The 17,952-nt window shown below is 40.9% G+C and overlaps 1 protein-coding gene across 3 annotated transcripts in view; it reads right to left on the reverse strand.

Annotated features, from left to right (window-relative positions):
* The window catches only part of LOC124051212 (protein unc-13 homolog B-like), a 58,499-nt gene that overhangs the window by 27,045 nt on the left and 13,502 nt on the right, over positions 1–17,952 (reverse strand). For 2 of the 3 annotated variants that reach the window (XM_046374300.1, XM_046374302.1), the window contains exons 4-8: positions 17,240–17,357; positions 16,751–16,874; positions 14,548–14,621; positions 14,166–14,223; positions 12,295–12,508 (exon numbers count right to left, since the gene is read on the reverse strand). In XM_046374300.1, the coding sequence (XP_046230256.1) occupies positions 12,295–12,508; positions 14,166–14,223; positions 14,548–14,621; positions 16,751–16,874; positions 17,240–17,357 (588 nt within the window). Of the gene's footprint in view, positions 1–12,294; positions 12,509–13,778; positions 13,809–14,165; positions 14,224–14,547; positions 14,622–16,750; positions 16,875–17,239; positions 17,358–17,952 lie in introns of all 3 variants that reach the window. The other variant, XM_046374298.1, reaches the window with a different exon arrangement.

A 17,952-nucleotide genomic window follows, 5' to 3' on the forward strand; every position in this document is an offset into this window, starting at 1 on the left:
TTTTTCAAACAGAAATTCCCAACATAACAGTACACTCTATTTTAAGGTCTGTGGTATAAAATCCCTTGTAAATTCGAGTCCTTATTAAATAGGGCTTGTTTCTGCAAACAATTAAATCTGCATATTTTATCGTCAATGTTTTCCTTTACCTTTCCACAAGACAGGAGACATACAGTGTGCAATGCTTACTGAGCTTTAAGAGATTCAGATGGATGACAATTAAATATGCAAAGTTGATATGTGTGTACTTTTTAAAGAAGTGGCATTTCATAACAAATTTAAAAAAAAAAAAATCAGGGGTAGAACGCAGATTAGTTAAATTTTAAAGTTTGAATTTCTAGGTTATACAGTAATGACTTAAAAAAATTAATTTATGAAAATAGACAATAATATAATAATAATAATTATAATAATTATCTAAAATCATTTTCACAATATAAAATTCACAACACAAATGACATTATGCAAATTTCAGAATTCCATGCTCAAACAAAATTTACATTATGTATAATGTCATGATCATGTTTATTCTTGATCCAAAAAAAAAGGTCTTTTATCTCTGTTAAATAAACTACTGAATCATCAAATACTTTCTCTTGTCATTTGTATAATCATAGAAATATGTAAATTCTGTTTTGGAATTCGGTTTTAAAATTACATGAAAAACAATGTAGATGCTACAACAACAACAAAACTATGTCAAAGTATACACACAAACACACACACACACACGCACACCACATCAAACTGAAATCTTAAAATACTAAATTAAACTAGTGTAGATGGATGGACTGCAGAGCTGGACAGGGAATACATTTTTTGTAAGTGTGAATGCATCATAAATGGTGAAGGAGAATGCCATTTATTATGCTTCTACTAGCCTTTTCGCATTCAATAGATCCCTCTTGGACTGGGTGTCCAGCTGCACTCCAGAGGTAGGACCTGCAGAAGGGTATGTTTCTACAAGCCTTTCCTTCTCCTTTGGGGTCAGGGATGCTGAAGGATCTACTTCAGGAGTGGAGATGCAAATCTGGGAGTTTGTGATATCATCTGTGGAACCTACCGATTCAGTTTTTTGGGCGTCAGATGTTGCCACCTTTTGTACAGTTTGCATTTGACCAGTTGTTGGCTTGTAGTCAGTTTTGGGTTGAGATGTTATAACTGGGACAGCTTGTGGCTTGGGTGGCTCTGCCTGCCAAGGAAAGCTTATTTTTGTCCCAAACAATGAAGTGGTCGGTGGCTCTTGTTTTCCAGTAACAGGTTTTTCCTCCTGAAACAGGCCACCAGAAAGGGTTTTTAACCCTGAAAACAGTCCACTGCCTCCTTCTGTTTGAGGCATTGACAGAGCACCAGTTGGCACTGTTGATGAAAATAGCGATCCAAGAGATTTGCCTGCATCACTCTGCGTCGATATAAAACCAAACAGAGACTTTGCTTGAGGTGGCTCTGTGTTAGTGGGCAACTGATTAACTGAAGGAGCTATATCAGTATGTTCACCTTTGGTGTTTGGTGGGACTGATTTGACACTTTCGTTAAACTCTGGGTCTTCTTTAAGGACCACGGGTTTCTCATGTATCATCTCTTCCTCAACAGCTGACTTTTCGTTTTCAGTGATTTCTGCCTTATGGGTGAGGTCAAACGTAATACATGTAGTACTCGTGACAGCAGAGGTTTCTGGACAAACTACTCCAGATGCTGCAACACTATTACTTGTTAAGCTGCTTGATGGTTCTTGATTGTTATCTGGCAGGACTGAGTCCACAATTTTATCTGTGCTAGCCTCAGTGACTGATGAGGATACTTTAGGTGGCACACTTTCATTCTTAATCTTTGAATGTGGAGTAGTTTCAGGTGTTGGTTTAGGCTCCGCTGGCATGGATCCAGATGGCTTAGGTGGCTGTCCCATACCCCCAAACAAAGATCCACCTATGCCACCAAGTACTGATGCACCAGTCTGTGGTCCTGCAGTCTGAGCAGTAATGCCCCCAAACATTCCTCCGAGTAAAGAACCACCGGGCTGTGCTGTTGCTGCAGATCCTCCAAACATTCCGCCTAGTAATGATCCACCAGTCTGTGGACCCACAGACTTTGCAGCGGATCCTCCTCCAAACATTCCACCTAATATTGACCCTGCAGTGGTGGAAGTGGTGGTTTGTTGACTGGCTGGAGGAGCAGACCCCTTGAATAAACCTCCCAATAATGATACCCCCGTCTGTGGAGCTGCTGTATCTGTGTTAGACCCACCAAAAATACCTCCTAACACTGATGCCGCAGTTTGACCAGTAGCAGCTTGGGGTGCTATTCCACCTAGTCCGAAAGGTGAGCTCTTCTGCTGTTGCTGGGGACCTTCAGTGGGTCCAACTGTAGGTTTGAATAGGGAGGACATAAAGCCTGTAACTGTATCTGCTGATGAATCACCAACATGTTTCTCTGGCTCTGGAGGTTTTTGTTGTCTGTGGACCACAGCACTTGCTGATAGAGTGGCTCGTGTTTCTGCTTCTACATTAGGTGATACTGTATCTCGAGTCAACTCAACAGGTTGTTGTGCTTGAGAACAGATTTCAGATTCTTTGGACAGAGTGTCACTTGCTAAAGCAGGTGGCTTGTCAGCATCTTGGCATTTAACTTCTTCTATGACACTGACACTTTTGCTGGAGCCTGCCCCAACAGACTGAAGTGTACTATTGGGTTGCTGTAGTGCTTCTCCCTGCTCTTTGCTTTTTGTTGCTGTATTACTCACAGTCATTTTGGGACTGGCGAGAACTGAAGCGGGTTCACTGTCATCACTGGGTTTTGGTAAATGTGGCATATCTGAGGTAGTATCGGTAAGAGCTGTAGTAAATGTTTTCTTGTCAGCATTAGGTTTTGGTGTGGCTGTTGGAGTGGATGTTGTAGCTGGAACAGATACTCCTTGGACTGAAAGTAAACATTCATGAGACATCTCATTAGGGGATGAAGCTCTAGGTAAAATGCCACCCTGAAGAGATGCACCAGTCTGTTCACTAGCTGAATGAGAAGATGATCCCCTCAAAACACCTCCCAATATAGAGCTACTACTTGAGGATGTTGAAGCTTGGTTTGTAGTCCCACTAAACATTCCACCCAAGGACCCACTAGACTGTGTTCCTGTAGTTGAAGCTGCTGACCCTCCAAAAATCTCACCCAAAATAGACCCTCCAGTCTGGGATCCAGGAGACTGGGAAACAGATCCGCCAAATAAGCCTCCAAGTAAGGATGTCCCTGTCTGAGGAGCAGAGCCTCCAGGCTTAGAGGGGCCTTGAGGAGCAGCCTGAGTAGCAGACCCTCCAAATAAACCACCTAGTAACGATCCCCCTGTTTGAGAAGCTGTTGTTTGTGGTGATGAGCCTCCAAACATTGCTCCCAATAGAGAACTTCCACCCTGGGAGGAGGACTGAGGAGCAGGACCTCCAAACACAGAGAACAAGCCTTTGGCTGGTGTGTCCTTGGGGCCTGATGACCCAGGTGCAGACCCTGTGGGTGATGGACCTACAGTGCTGGGACCAGAAAACAATGAGAGCAACCCTTTTCCTGGACCATCCGAAATGAATCCCGTTTGTGAGGATGAAGTCTGAGGACCTAATTCACTGATCACTGACTGAAAGCTGGAAGATGGTGGTTTTCTAGAGGGAGCAGGACCCTGGGATGGCCCTTTGGTGCTCATTTCCTTTTGCACAGTGATGCATTCTGTATGTGGTTCCAAAGATGCAATATCATTGGCTTTAACTGCAGCATCCTGAGTAGTATCAACAGTTTTAATGGTGGATGGGCTAACATGCACTTCACTTGATATTTCACTAGTAGCAGGTGCCTCTGGGACATGGCTACTGGAAACAGAAGACAACTGGGAAGAATGTTGTTGCAGTGGCTCTTTAGTAGCAGTAACAATAGTAGATGACGAATTGGGAGATTGTGGTTGAGGTGACACATTATTAAAAACAGATAGTATACTCTTTGCAGGTTCTTTGGGTGCTGTGGTTCCTGGGGAAGTGGATAAATTTGCACTTCCATCAGCTCCTGGGGTCTGAGTAGCACTGGGGCTGCCAAACATGGAGAACAAAGCCTTTCTTGGACTTTCACTTGAGGTAGACAAGCTCCCTAATATTCCCCCAAGAACAGAGGTGGCTGGCTGCCCTTGTGCTTGAGGTTGTGTTTGTGGTTTAGATTGTATCTGAGGTTCCGCTTGAATTTGTGACTGAGGGACTTCTTGTTGTGATGAAGATGTTGGTGGCTGAGGTTGTGGAGGACTGGAATCACTAAACATTGACACCAGTCCCTTCATTGGGCTTTCATTTGAACTTGCTGTTCCAGGCAGAATTCCACCTAGAAGAGATCCTGTTTGGGCTTGAGACTGTTGAGTGCTGGGACCACCAAACATCGAAAGGAATCCTGTATTTGGTGTTTCTTTTGGAGGAACAGTTTTTTGTTGTGCTACCTCAGCAGCACACTTGGCTTGAGTAGGAGGCTGAGTAGGACTTGATCCTCCAAACATTGATAATATACTTTTACCAAGTGATTCTTGTTGGGGTTGTGGAGCTGCATGTGGTGGATGAGCTTGAGGAAAGGGCTCAGTATTAGGTGAGGCCTGTGATGGATTTGGCACACTAAATATTGATAATATACTTTTACCAAGTGATTCTTCTTGTGGAGCTGTAGCTGATGCAGATGCTTGAGGTGTATGTCCAGATTGGGCAGCTGCTGTTGAGCCTGCCAGCATTTCTCCAATTGAAAACCCAAACAGCCCACCAGATGACTTAGTTCCTCCATTGTGCTTTGTCTGATCTGTCAGTGGAATGGTTTCTGATTGGCCTGTGGAAGAATTAGGAGAAAGTGGTTGAGATATACTTTTGTTTCGGGGCTGGCTCTGAGTGGGTCGAGAGGTACCACTTTGGTCCAGAGTTTGCTGCCTTTGTAGACTCTTGGGTCTAGACGCTGATGGCAGTGAGCTTTCAGTTACACTAGGTTTCATTTGCTGTTTCTGTGTTGGAGAGGGCTCGGTATTAAATAGGGTGCTAATTGATCCAAAGAAATTTGAAACTCCCACATTCTCTTTATTTGAAGGAGCACTGCCTGGTAACGAAGCAGTGCTAGCAGTTTTGCTATTCTGACTGGGAGATGCCTGAGTACATTTCTGGGAATCTGGCTTTGGTTCTTCTATTCCTACTGCAGATTTCAGAAAGTTCATGAAGCCTACCTGTGGCTGTTCAGAGGATTTTCCCTGTGGTATATCAACTGGCTTATCAGTTATAGGTTGTCCAGGTGGTTCAGGTTTAATAAGAGATTCTTTTGATCCAAAAGGCACTGTGACATTGGGCTGTGGTGGTGGGGTTGCTTGTTGTACCATGGTAGTCTGCCGTGAAAGTATGGGTTTCTGTGAAGTTCTATGTGACTGTATTGAGGGGTGAGTCACTTGGGCAGTTGTTGGTATTGTGGGCAAAATTCTTCCCTGTGTGGTAGTTGGTTTCTGCATTTGCTGGTTAATACTCTCTGGCTCGGTCACAACAGCAGTAGGTTCTTCTTTGATCATCTTTGACTTCAGACTTTGGAAACCTGATGAAAGAATGTTCTTTGAATTTTTGCCAGGAGCTTGATCACCAGAGGATATGCTGGTTTTACTTTGTTCCACCTGTGATCCTTTGCCCACAAAGGAGGATATAAGAGAAGAAATCTTTTTGACTTGACGATTAGGTTGTTCTTCTCCTGGAGACACTCTTCTCCTCCATTCTTCCTCCAATACATCATTTATATGTTTCACTGTAACCCCAGTGGATGAACGTCGCTGTTGGCTAGGTTGGTAACAATTGTAAAGCAGCTGATGATCTGAATAAACTGTAGGAGTGGAGTTCAGGGAAACAGCAACCTTCTGAGCAAGAAATGTCTTCATTTCTTCGTTGTTCCAAAAAGGGCCAATGTGGTCTTTATTATGACAAGAAAGGTCAATAACATCTTTGCATTGGTTGTCATAAGCATAACTGTGTTGTCTTGGATCCATCCTAACTTTGTTTAATGTGTAAGATGTGAAATCTATATGTTGATGTAATTGTGATAGGAATGAATTTTCGAACATTTGGGAGAACTGTTCAAGATTCAAATTCATGATCTGATTTCCTTTTCTATAGGCAGCAGACAAATCCAGGGGAGCATTAAGAAGTTGAGAATCACAGTTATCTTGACCAGGTAGCCAAAGAAGTTCATCCTCATTGTAAAGTGGAATTTTAAAACCACAGACACAAACCATTTCATTGTGCAGCCAAGCACTGGGAAAACCACCTATTATCTCTGCATCTCCCAGAGATTCGCTTTCAGGGGCACATGCATACACATATTCACCCGCTGCATCAGTGAGCAAGGCATAAATGTACTCGTGATCTGTATAAACAAAGTAACCACAGTCCCCATCTTCTGCTGGCCACCACATTCCTTGCTCCAAAAGTGCAAGCCACTGCTGATACCATTCAGTATCTTCAAGGTACATGGAATCTTCTGTCTCAGTTCGGTCACTTGGGGGATAGTTTGAGTCTGGTCTACTCAATTTAAACTGATTCTGATGGATCATGCTATCATTATGAAAATTTTGTTTAACTGAATTATCCATTCCATACTGCCAGTTAGCTGAATAAGATAAGCTTGGTGCAGTCTCCTCATAATAGCCTTCATGATATGAAACCCCATTCAAGCTGTAAGTGCTACCATCATTGAAAGAGTGCCATTTGCCAAACGTTGCATTACTCTGTTTAGTAGTTAAGTTCAATACACCCTCCTCAGTAGATGCATATTCTGTGTTACACAAGTCTTCATAACTGTTCCATAACTTCCTCTTAGAACACGGACCCTCGTTTCTATGTTTCTCCAACTGATATGGTCCAATTTGCTCTTGGTGACAAACACCTTGCCATAGTGTAGAGGAATTTAATGGCTGATATATATTTGAGGAGAGCAGAAGAGCAGAGTCCTCTAAGGACACACCTTCACAGCTGTGTCTATACATATGATCCTCTCCCTGAAATTGATAAGGCAGTGATTCATTCTGAAATTGCTGCCAAAGAGCACTTTCTCGCATCCACTGGTTTTCATCATAGGAGGGACTAATTTGATAAGGAGAAACGTGACCTTGGTAATGAGTTTGCCTGATTGTTCCATACAAAGAGGAATTACTCCCACCAAAACACGGCTGTGTGGACATTGCTGAAGAAGTTGTATGGTTTTGAAAAAGGGAATGAATATTTCCTGCACTATAAGCCATTGGATAAACTGACTGAAGTGAGCCAGAATAATATATTTGAGCTAAATTACCTGTGCTAATTGAGGAATATGTTGCCTGACTCTGAAGAGATCTTGCAAAAGTAGCTGATGTTCTTAAGTCTAAACTCTCAGTATCAACTGAAGCAGGTGCACCAATTAAAGTGTGTGTGGTCTGTCCTGCACTGAGAGAAGCTGGAGCAAATTTTTGGTAGCTGTCCCTTCCAAAATCTGAGGAAGCACTTTTTAATATGCCCAAAGGTGACTCTGGGAATTTAGTTGAGAGTGTATGTGAATTGTGACCTAACATTTCTACTTGTTGATGAGTAGAGGGGCCCTCACTTTTGCTAAACAGTCCAGATAAAAACCCTTGCTGGGCATTTTGTAGAGACCTCTTATCTCTTGCTGAAGGTTCTTCTGAGGATTGCTGAGTTACATTAGTGTGTAACTGTGTTTGCAAAGGGGCCTTCATTGTGACTGCATAATTATTGGCTTTCTGATGCAGTGATTGCCCTGCTGATGTCTGGCATGTTGTGTCTTTTTCATTTTCAGATGACTTTGTTAACTTGTTAAACAATCCTGAGAGCACTCCAGACTGACTTGCTTTGTCCATCTGTATTTCAGCAGTCTGGCTGCCTGGCACTTCGATTTGCTGTTGTCTCTCATGGATGGGTATGTGCTGCTGTTGCTGAGTCATATTTTCTGATGGTGATTTGAATAGCCCAGAAAGTAGACCACTTGTTTTTTGCGTTGGTCTATTTTGTAGTTGAATTTCATTGGAAAATGGATTATTCTTTACTCCTGTTTGCTCAAGGCTGGCTTTACTTGGGGTAATTCTGTGCTGTTGATCTGATGGGTGCTCTTCTGTGGTTATGTTGTCTGTTGAAGCAAATTTAAATAGACCAGATAAAAGACCACCTCGTTGGGATGGTGGTTGCTGGATTGGAAAAGTCTGTTGTCGGGAAAAGCCTTGTTTACTTGTTTCCTGTTGGACAAACTGCTGAATTGATGCTTTGTTCTTGAGATGAGGCCCATGGATTGCATTTTGAGTATTCTCTTGGTTTAAATCTTCTTGATATTGTTCAACAATGCTTTGTTGCTGCTGAACTGTTTGGCTGCTTGAAATTTTCTCAGAGGATGCAAATTTAAGCAACCCAGACAACAGCCCCTTTTGTGGAGGTTGATTTTGAGTGTCATCTAAAGTCTGCTGCTGACTTGAGTAATTACCAGGGAAATTCCTCTGTTTTTCAGTTTCAGAAGGCTGTACATTTTGTGGCATATTTGCTGTTGACGAAATCTTTAATATTCCTGAGAAAAGGCTACCCATCTGTGGAGCTGAAGAATGCTGTTGAGGGGGAGACTGATGAGTAAATTGTGGGGGATTACTGCCTCTGGGTGGTTGACAGTTATGGGAAACCTGCTGTGGTGAACTGCCAGATAGGTCACTTGTAGAGCCAAATTTAAGAAGTCCAGACAGCAGTCCTTCTTGTTTGGGTTGGCTGGAGGTCATATGAGAGATGTCCTCGGTTGAGCTTCCTTTAAAAAAACCTGTCAAAAAACTTTGTGCTTCCGGTTGATTGTGAGGTTTATGTTGCGTTCCACAATCAGCTGTTGTCAGTTTCTCATTTGATATATGCTGTGCATGTGAGCCAGATGGCACATTGCTCTTCTGAGGCTGTTGATTACTGATAAAATTCTGGCTTGAACCAGATGGAGCAGAGGTAGGGTTAAATATGCTGGAAAACCACCCTTTCTCAGTGTTTTCCTGGACAGAATTTCCAGCAGAACTTTGTTGCAAGTTAACAGAGGTTGCTGAAGTTATGTCATGATGTGATTGCACAGGATTCTGTGTATTCATGGAGGCACTGACATCTTTACTGGATGCAAACTTTAAAAAACCAGAGAGAATGCCACCCTCTGCTTTAGGTTGTTGATGAGTGGACACATTTTCAGAGGAGAGGAAAGGTACCTTATGTTTACTACTCAATGAAGGGTCCTCCACTGGTTTCTCAAGTTGGGGATCCTCTGTGGATCTAAATACTGGATAAACTGCCAGTGGAGCTCCCTGAGGTTGAACAGGGACAACAGGTGTGAGCAATGAACTTAATGACTTCTTTAAAGGACTAAAGAATGCAATGTTTGTTGATTGTGTTTGATCAGTAGGCTTTGCTGGCCCTGAAGCAGGCACATTTTCTTGGTTGTAAATCCCTGGATTTGGTCTACCATGTATATTTTCATCTCGTTTTTGTCCCAGATGTTTCTCTTGCGAGAAACATCTAAATCTTCCTAATTCTCTATCTTCTGCTGTCACTGCCTGTTTAACTTGATGAGCATGTTTCTCATCCCATTGTGTATGGCCTTGAGAATATGTGGACTCTGGTGTTTGTTTGTACTCCGCTGAGTTCCCATTATCTCCCGCTGAAAAAAGCTTTAAAGGATTAAATTTTCCCAAGACTGTGTTTCCTGGAGCACTTTGAGGTTTGGTTACAAATTCAGGTACATATTCTTTTGTACTTGTTTGAGTTTGACTCTTCGTGGGAGCTTTTGTTTCCTGATTACAACCTTGTATCTTGGCATCATGTGGAGGCTGGGAAGGCAAAGAACTGAATGATTTCTCAGGAGAATTTTCTACAGGAGATACAACAGCTACAGGAGCTGAGATATTTGATTTAGGAATAAAGGACAACAGTTTTGTTAGTCCAGATTGTGAGGATTGTGCACATGGTGCTTGTGGAGAAGGGGTAGACTGTTTGGGGCCTCCTCCAACTTTTTCAGAGAGAGAACTAAATAAAGAGCTCATAGCATTTTTTACTCCTAACATGCTCTGATCGGAAGTATGTAATTGGGTTTCATCCCTAGTATCCTTTGAAATATTTTGCTCCTCTCCAAAAGAATCAGTTATGTTGCTACCCTGAGATGATAGCCTTGATTTGCTTGATTTGGGAAGGGAACCGTACTTGCTGATTTCCTCCTCTTTTTCAGCGAGATATTCAGAAACCGTTTCAACCAGACACTGGAGTTCATCTATTGGGTCAACATATTCATCACTTGGTTCCTCTACAGGAGAGAGCACTGCCTCCATAGCCCATCCTCCAAGTTTAGCCTTTCCACACTTCTTCTCTCGAAGACCCTGACTGTTTTCTGTGTGGCCCTCATAGGACAAAGGATACCTGTCTTTGCAATGTTTTGTGTTCTCTGGGTGAAAGTCCTCTGCTACAAAGGCCATGTCATCAATGTCCTCCTCTGCTCCTATGGAGTATTGTATATCCTCTGTACTCTCTAAATCAAAATCAAACCGTGCCCTCATTCTAGCATCTTGTTCTTTTTTGTATGCCACATAATTCTCTAAAGTGCTGTCCAGCTCATTTTTGGCCCACATCCTTGTCTTGTAGAGAAGCCCGTTCTTGTATGGCCTGAGGCATGATGTCATACGTTCTTCCTCTTCTTGCATCTCTGCTACCTGACGCATAAACAGCTCTCCTCTCTTCTCGCGAAGCAGTGCAAGGTCAGAGGGAAAAGCCTCTTCTCTTATTTTGTCTGCCTCTGTACTGAGCAACCTTCCTGGGTCCCTTATCATTTTTTTTCGCCGCCTATCAACAGTGTCATAGCGCTCAGGGTAGGTGGAAGGCAGAAAACTACTACACTGTGTAGTTTGACGGATAGAGGTGTGTGATAGCTCAGGGTAGGGTTTTCCCATTCGAAGGATAACATTGTCTTCCTCATCATCTAAGAAGTCACTCAGCTGAGGCTTGTTTTGCCCTTTGTATTTGCTTTCCCAATCTTCAACTCCCATGCCAGAATCTACAGGTATAATTCTGACCCTTCCTTTCTGGTTAAATGATCTAATTTAGGTTAAATAATATATTTTTAACAAAGGGATGGGAATGGTTTAGGACAGAAAAGAAGAAGCAAACAAACAAGAGGAAAAAATGCAAACACAAGTTAAGCAGTATGATAAATGGAGAAATTAAGATGAGAACAGTTTCATGCAAAAGTGAAAAAACATTCATGCTTTAAAGCTTAACTGTCAATTTTATAACAATATTAAAGCAATCTTAATAGAATACAACCTAACTCGAGCTAAGATACACTAAAAACATATTACAGAAATTGCCTGGAAAATAGCCTTTTAGACATTTTGAATGGGAAATAAAATGGGAAATAAAACTGTATGCAAGAGACTGTGTGCCACTATGTCTACATGTGTCTCTGAGAATTTAAATCTCTGTAAATCCCTACAGCAACATCATGCTTATCACCATTTCAGCAGTGATCATGAGAATGCATGCTAAATCACCACCATATGGTGTGCATTGAACAAATTTCTAATCACGGAAGAAATTAGTGCATATGTCACTGACCCACTCGCTCCATGTGTGACAGAGGGATTTCCTCTGTGATATGTGTAAACCAAGTTCAGAGCCTTTCAAATTACCACAAACTTTAACCAACACAATAGACCCTCAAGACAAAACAAAACATGCACAATGAGGTTTTCCTAGCTGTAATGTGGAATTATCCAGATCAACTCCCTATCAGTCAACACAGGCAGATTTGCAGCAATCTCAGTGGGACACATGTTTTCCATGACAGTCAGCAAACTAGCCAAAAGATGAAGCATGAGAATTAATGATACTGTATATCCAGCTCTGCTCATTACAGCAAACCAGATATGTCTTATCGATTTTGTGCTTACAATGTGCAATGTCTAAGGTGTTAATTCAACAACATTTTTGAGGTCATAGCTAGGGGTTATGTTGTATTAGATGACATTACACACAGAAACATTTTCTAACCTTTTGTCTCCCTAATGTATTTAAGGGTGGCAAAACAAGGGACAAACATATGTAGTCTGTTGCACCACATACCATTCTACAGTACCAAATAAAGTCATAGCTCAAGTCTGACTTATCAATTTTAGCATACAACACTTTCAGAGTACACTGTATGTGGTTGTGAGAAAGTGACATCTCACCTAGAGTGAGTGACTGACTGAGTGAGGGTATGTATGGGTAACTCTGTGAATACTTTGTCTACCTGGTTCCTCTCTGGTCCCTGTAGTCCAGGTCAAAACTGTGGACAGAGTCTGTGCAGGAGTCTGGGTGGTGCTGCTGCCGAGGCCCCATGGGATACTGGTGCATGGAGGAGTTAGGCTGAGCAGTTGTGTGATATCGTGGTGGCAGGCTGTTACTTGTCTCACTGCGATAGTCACTATCCCGGTCATCTACAGCACTGTCCTGGTCATCAAGAGCTGCAGCAAGCAACAGGATGAATAAATTAATCTTTCCTACAAGAGGAGTGTTTTTCCTTGGACAGCAAGCATCTTTTGAAAATCTTTGTTCATTTGTAACCCATGTCAATAATGAGGATGCATCATAGTCAAAATTTCACCCATCTTGACAAGACTGTTAAGAGCGGAAGAAATAAAGCAGTGGATGCCAGGTTAATAGGGGAGTTGAGAGGGCATAGGCCATGCACTTTTAAATTGCAACATCCCTTCATACATGCAAGCTCTCTTGCCAGAAAAATGGAGCTGCTCTCAATCTCTTTTACCCAGCATATTATATTACTGTATCATCACTGCATGAAGAGATACATAATTTATGGATTCATCAGAAATTGTACATAATTAAGCATTTCCTTTCTCAATAAAAAATTGGGGAAACATGTACATACAGTTGTCACACTTCACCTTATAATTATAGATTAATATTGCTCTGAAGAAAAACACCTACACGGAACACTTTTTGAAAGTGACTTTGCAACCCCAGTAATGACCCTTAGGAAATTTCTTTCAAGAGCTAACCGTGAGTTTGGTGTCTGCTGGAGGGGACAGCTGAGCTGGGGTTTATCTTTTCAAAGTGATAAAGTGAGAGAGTGAAAGATAAACTGATTCTGTTGATAGCTCTTTGAGTAAAGTGGGAGGACAATGAAAGTCAAGGTGACAAGCAGCATAAATATAGCTTAGGGAAGACTGCCACCTATCAGTTTAATGATGCAGCTGCAATTTACACCCTGTCAAATTTGATTAGGGTTTCTGTTGAGTAGAACACTTAGAAATGCATTACATAAATATAGACAAATCTTTCTAGAGCAATTAATTAGCAAATTCAAACATGCTTGATCTTAATTTTCTTATTAACAACTGCAAATAAAGTCTTTCTGAAAATGTATGGAACACAATTTCAAGGAGAGAAAATAAAACATCTTGCTTTTTGATGAGTTACCCTGACTATTTTTTCTAGTGTGCTAAATTTGTATTCATGGATAAAATATAAATTGGTTATAAATATTTTATAACGTAGCATAGAAAATAGGAAAACAGCAAGGAAAGAAGTAAAAAAGCCAAAAGGGTTTACGAAAGGAAGGAAACCATAAAGGAAAATCAAGTGTTAGAATGAAATAAAATGCATGGAAACCTTAAAGATTTTGTGATATTGGGGAATATGGGGCATTAGGACATGCAGAGAGCACTAAGGATTGGCCAGAGGGAGAATTTCATTAAAGTGTGTTTTACATACTCAGTGAGTCAGCCCATCCGAAATAGTTGCCTGGTGAAAGTGCAGATGTTACCAGTGAGAGGTACAGTCACAAGAGGTAGGGGTTGTGAGAATTTAAAAAAAAAAGTGCTTGTGAGAAGACTCCTGTCATTGTTGGAGTGGAAGAACAAACTAACAGGGTGTCATAACAGTGAGAACATTTAACTCATCTCAATTTAGTTCGTACAAAGACAGAAGTTGAAATGTATGGTCAGTTTTAACAAAAAGAGGATTCAACTGTTGCTCAATTATGCAGAAAAACAAGGTCAAAAAGTGACAAGAAATAACAAAAAGCCTGAGAGCTAGGAGGGTGGACAATTGGCTCCATCTAGAGGCAGAGAGCAGTATGGGCAGTCACACAGCACTCACAGCACTGGGAGGCCGCAAACGGCAATGGGCGACTCTGAACGTCATCCTGAAGTGGGTACTAGAGAGAAGAGAGTGAAAAACAGCAGGCGTGTTTATAATGTTTTCATGCTGTTATTTTGACCACAGTAGCTTATTAGCACCACTCCATTAGCATTAAGAAAAAAAAAAATTATATATAGCAGTTCTGCGTCATTAGCACCTGAAGTAGTAAACAGGGACATTCAAGCTTGTTTTTTGTTAGAAAACAAGAGACAAACTGCTCTCTTAACTGTGAAGCAGGTCAATACAAACCAGCAGAGCTTGCAGTGTGTTTGTCATCACCAACATACTGTTATTCCTTCATACAAATAAAATGGTAAAGTCTTGGTAATTTGCACTTTACCTCCTCATCGATTCTCATGGTATTGATGCGTTCCAGCTTGCCTGTCCAGTACTGTGCCTCATCTTCTGGGATGTCTGTCACCAAACCATGCACACAACAAACATACAAGTGAACCTTCTTTTGATGTTAACATCCCCCTGAATTTAAAATAGCATTGTGGGATGCCATCATAATACATTTATGCTTGTTTAATTTGTCATGAGCATCTTAGGAATGAGGAAATGAAAACAGTTACTGATGGCCACAAACTCTTAAGGAAACAGACATATCAGGAGCATTTTTCATCACAGTCACTGAGATCAAATGTCCAAAGACACCACAAATATGTCTTTATAGTCACATGCCAAATGGATATATCAGAAGAGATATCACAAGTTATAGTTTCTAACACAAATTATGAAATACTAACATAAAAATGCCAGCAAGCAGTAAAACTATTAAAGGCAAATACAACTAGGGCTACAGATAGAGTATGAGACAGAAGTGTACAGCTGATATGATAATAAGTCTACATTTTGTGTCCATAAGTGTTTTATTAAATGTTTTTCCCCACTTAAACCATCTTCTCAAACCACATCTATTACCTGTGACAAAACTGTAATCCCCACCAAAGCCAAGAGGCAATTCACTCTATAAACACTGTCATACTCTACAGCAAACCCAGACACCATATATTGATTTGATTTTAGATTTCTCTTCTGTTCATTCACTGCATTTTGTTAATTGTTAACACTTATCTTTTTGAAAGCATTTTTAGTTTAGCATTTTTTCACACCTACCTAAAACATTTGCACTGTAATATATATAAAATCACATAAATAACAAATACATATTAGATCAGGTGCTATCACCATTTCTACTTTTCAGAGGGATCTGAACTGCTCTGTAGACAGATGCACATTAAAGGGCACACACACACAAAGGCCAGGGCTTCAAAGACACGCCGACCCACAGCTTTAATGAATGGCTCTGGTGGCACAGAAAGTCATGATGGCCTCCTGCAACCTTGAAAGGTCTCCTCTTAAAACAGAGAAAGAGGCTCTCTCTCCCACTCAGTGGACAGACACCCTGCTTTAACTTTGATGCTTTTTGATCACAAAGCTCGAGCCCTATATGCAGGGAAGGCAATGGAGATGCTCCAGTTAGAACTGCAGGGGGAGCACAGCGTTCCAATCTTGAGGAGCTTTGAATTTTCCCCATGGGGAAAATTAATATTAAATAAAACTCATACCAAGTTAGTAGTAAGAGCCAAAGGGAGACTGAATGATGGGCTTTAATTTGCCATTAATCAAGTTGACAGATAAACCTGTCACAAATTTATAAGACATATAAGACATATATATATATAGATAGATATCTATATCTATATGGAGAGATAGAGAGAGAGAGATCTATATATATATAAATAGATATAATCTCTCTCTCTATATATATATATATCTATATACATACAGATATATATATCATATATATATACTATTCTTAATGGACCACATGAGGTAATTATATTTACTGAATCTAAGTTAATAACGGAAGATCTGCCATTGATGAGTCAGTACCCCCAGTTTAAGCAGGACATAATCTCCTCATCCCCAGTGGAAACAGATGAAGGACATTACACAATTTGACAAATATCTAATGATAACATTAAAGTGTCCTGTTTGTGGACATTAGATCTTGGATGTAGGTGTCCTCCTTTACTTTATGCCAAGTGCTAATGTTATTAACAGTACTGTAAATGTGACCTCATACTTTACTCATGTAGAGCAGGTTGGTCATATGGTCCTTAATATTTTCTGTTTGAGTTGAGATAACAGATCAGTGCAAGCTATGCTTGCATAAGAGTGCAGGACATGAAGACGTCATCAGGTTGTTAAACAGTGCCACAGGCTGGATAGTTTCTCCCATGTAGCCTCTGGAACAGACTGCTGACATTTCAGTAGAAAACATGTGTGGTCTTTGTGTAACTCAGCGGATCAAGGTTTGATTTGCCCTCAGGTAACCAGAATGAACAGGAAACTCTCTCATTCACTAATTCACCCACTGTAGTCAGAGCAGGTTCCTGAGATGACAGCACTGGGGAATGTCTTGCGTAACCACTTGAACTTTTTAAAAGTGTGGTTCATTGCCTTGTTCTGGAAGTTTAATCTGCAGCCAAAACACAAACAAAATGAAAAAAAGAAAGGAAACTTGGATATCTCACCAAAAGGCAGCTCGAAGCGAGTATCCAATAGGACTCGATGAGGTGTTGGGTTCTTGGTGCCATATATCTCATCCGCCTTCATCAGTACCTCTGCATCCAGAAAGACCCAGTCACCTGAGCCCTCCTGCAATTAGTCACATACACTGGTTTTTACCTTGTAAGAAAATCTGACATTTGCGTCAATTCTACTACATACTACTGTGTGTGATCATTATTATTTGTAAGAATAATATATCTCAGATAGTCTTATGAAAGAAACAGCAACACGTCTATTTGTATTATTCCTTTTTTATTTAAGCTAATTAACAACAAAGCCCAAATGCATCTCAATGTTGCTGGCTTTTTTACAAATGCGAAACCAAATAATACCTGCAGGGAAATGTAAAAATGTTGCATACTTCCCCCAAATTAATGCCATTTTTTTTTAAATGCTTCCTACAAATTTTTTTTTCCAGGACAAGTTGAGTGTGTGTGGGTGTATATTCCAACCTCCTCGGATTGTTGAATACTCTTTAAAGGAATCCAGGCAGTCCCCACCATAGTGTCCCAGATGAGGCCTTTGTTCCATACCTCAACAATGAGGCCGAGGTCCAGCCTGTTGATCTCACTGAGGAAAAAGGCAGTACTCATACTTCAAGTAATATCAAGCTTTGTTAAAAATTTATTTCCCGATCAACAGTATGGGAAACGCTAGAGGATAAACCAGCACAGTTTGAGGCTTTGTTATCAGAATTTTTTAAAAAAACGAAAGAACATTTCATAGCATGTCATTCAATTCGCACTCCATTTATCCAGAAATTTCTCCGTAATCATTGCCAGAGCCTACCTCTGCTGGATAACAAAGGCTACTTCCTCTTTTTGTTGTGTATTAGCTGTCATAATCCATTCAGGCCTTGCTTTGTCATTCAACATGCTATTCAAAGGGCTCAAAAACAGCTTGATGACAGCAATAAAACGGCATATTACATAAAAGGAAGGGAATTTGCATATTCTCATCCGTGGCAGTTTACAACTATCGACAGGCTAAACAAAAGGAAGATGAGAGAAAAGATAATCAAAGAGAGCAGCTAATTGAGAGAAGTGCAGGGGAGGGTGCTGAGTATCCAGAGTGTCCAGGTGCAGAGACACAGGCTTTCTAAATCATGTGCTCATTCAAAATGGAACAGAATAAATGAATCCAGCAAGGGAATCAAAATGAACTG

This window comes from Scatophagus argus, chromosome 20 (assembly GCF_020382885.2).
Source record: "Scatophagus argus isolate fScaArg1 chromosome 20, fScaArg1.pri, whole genome shotgun sequence".
Classification (NCBI taxonomy): Eukaryota; Metazoa; Chordata; class Actinopteri; family Scatophagidae; genus Scatophagus; species Scatophagus argus.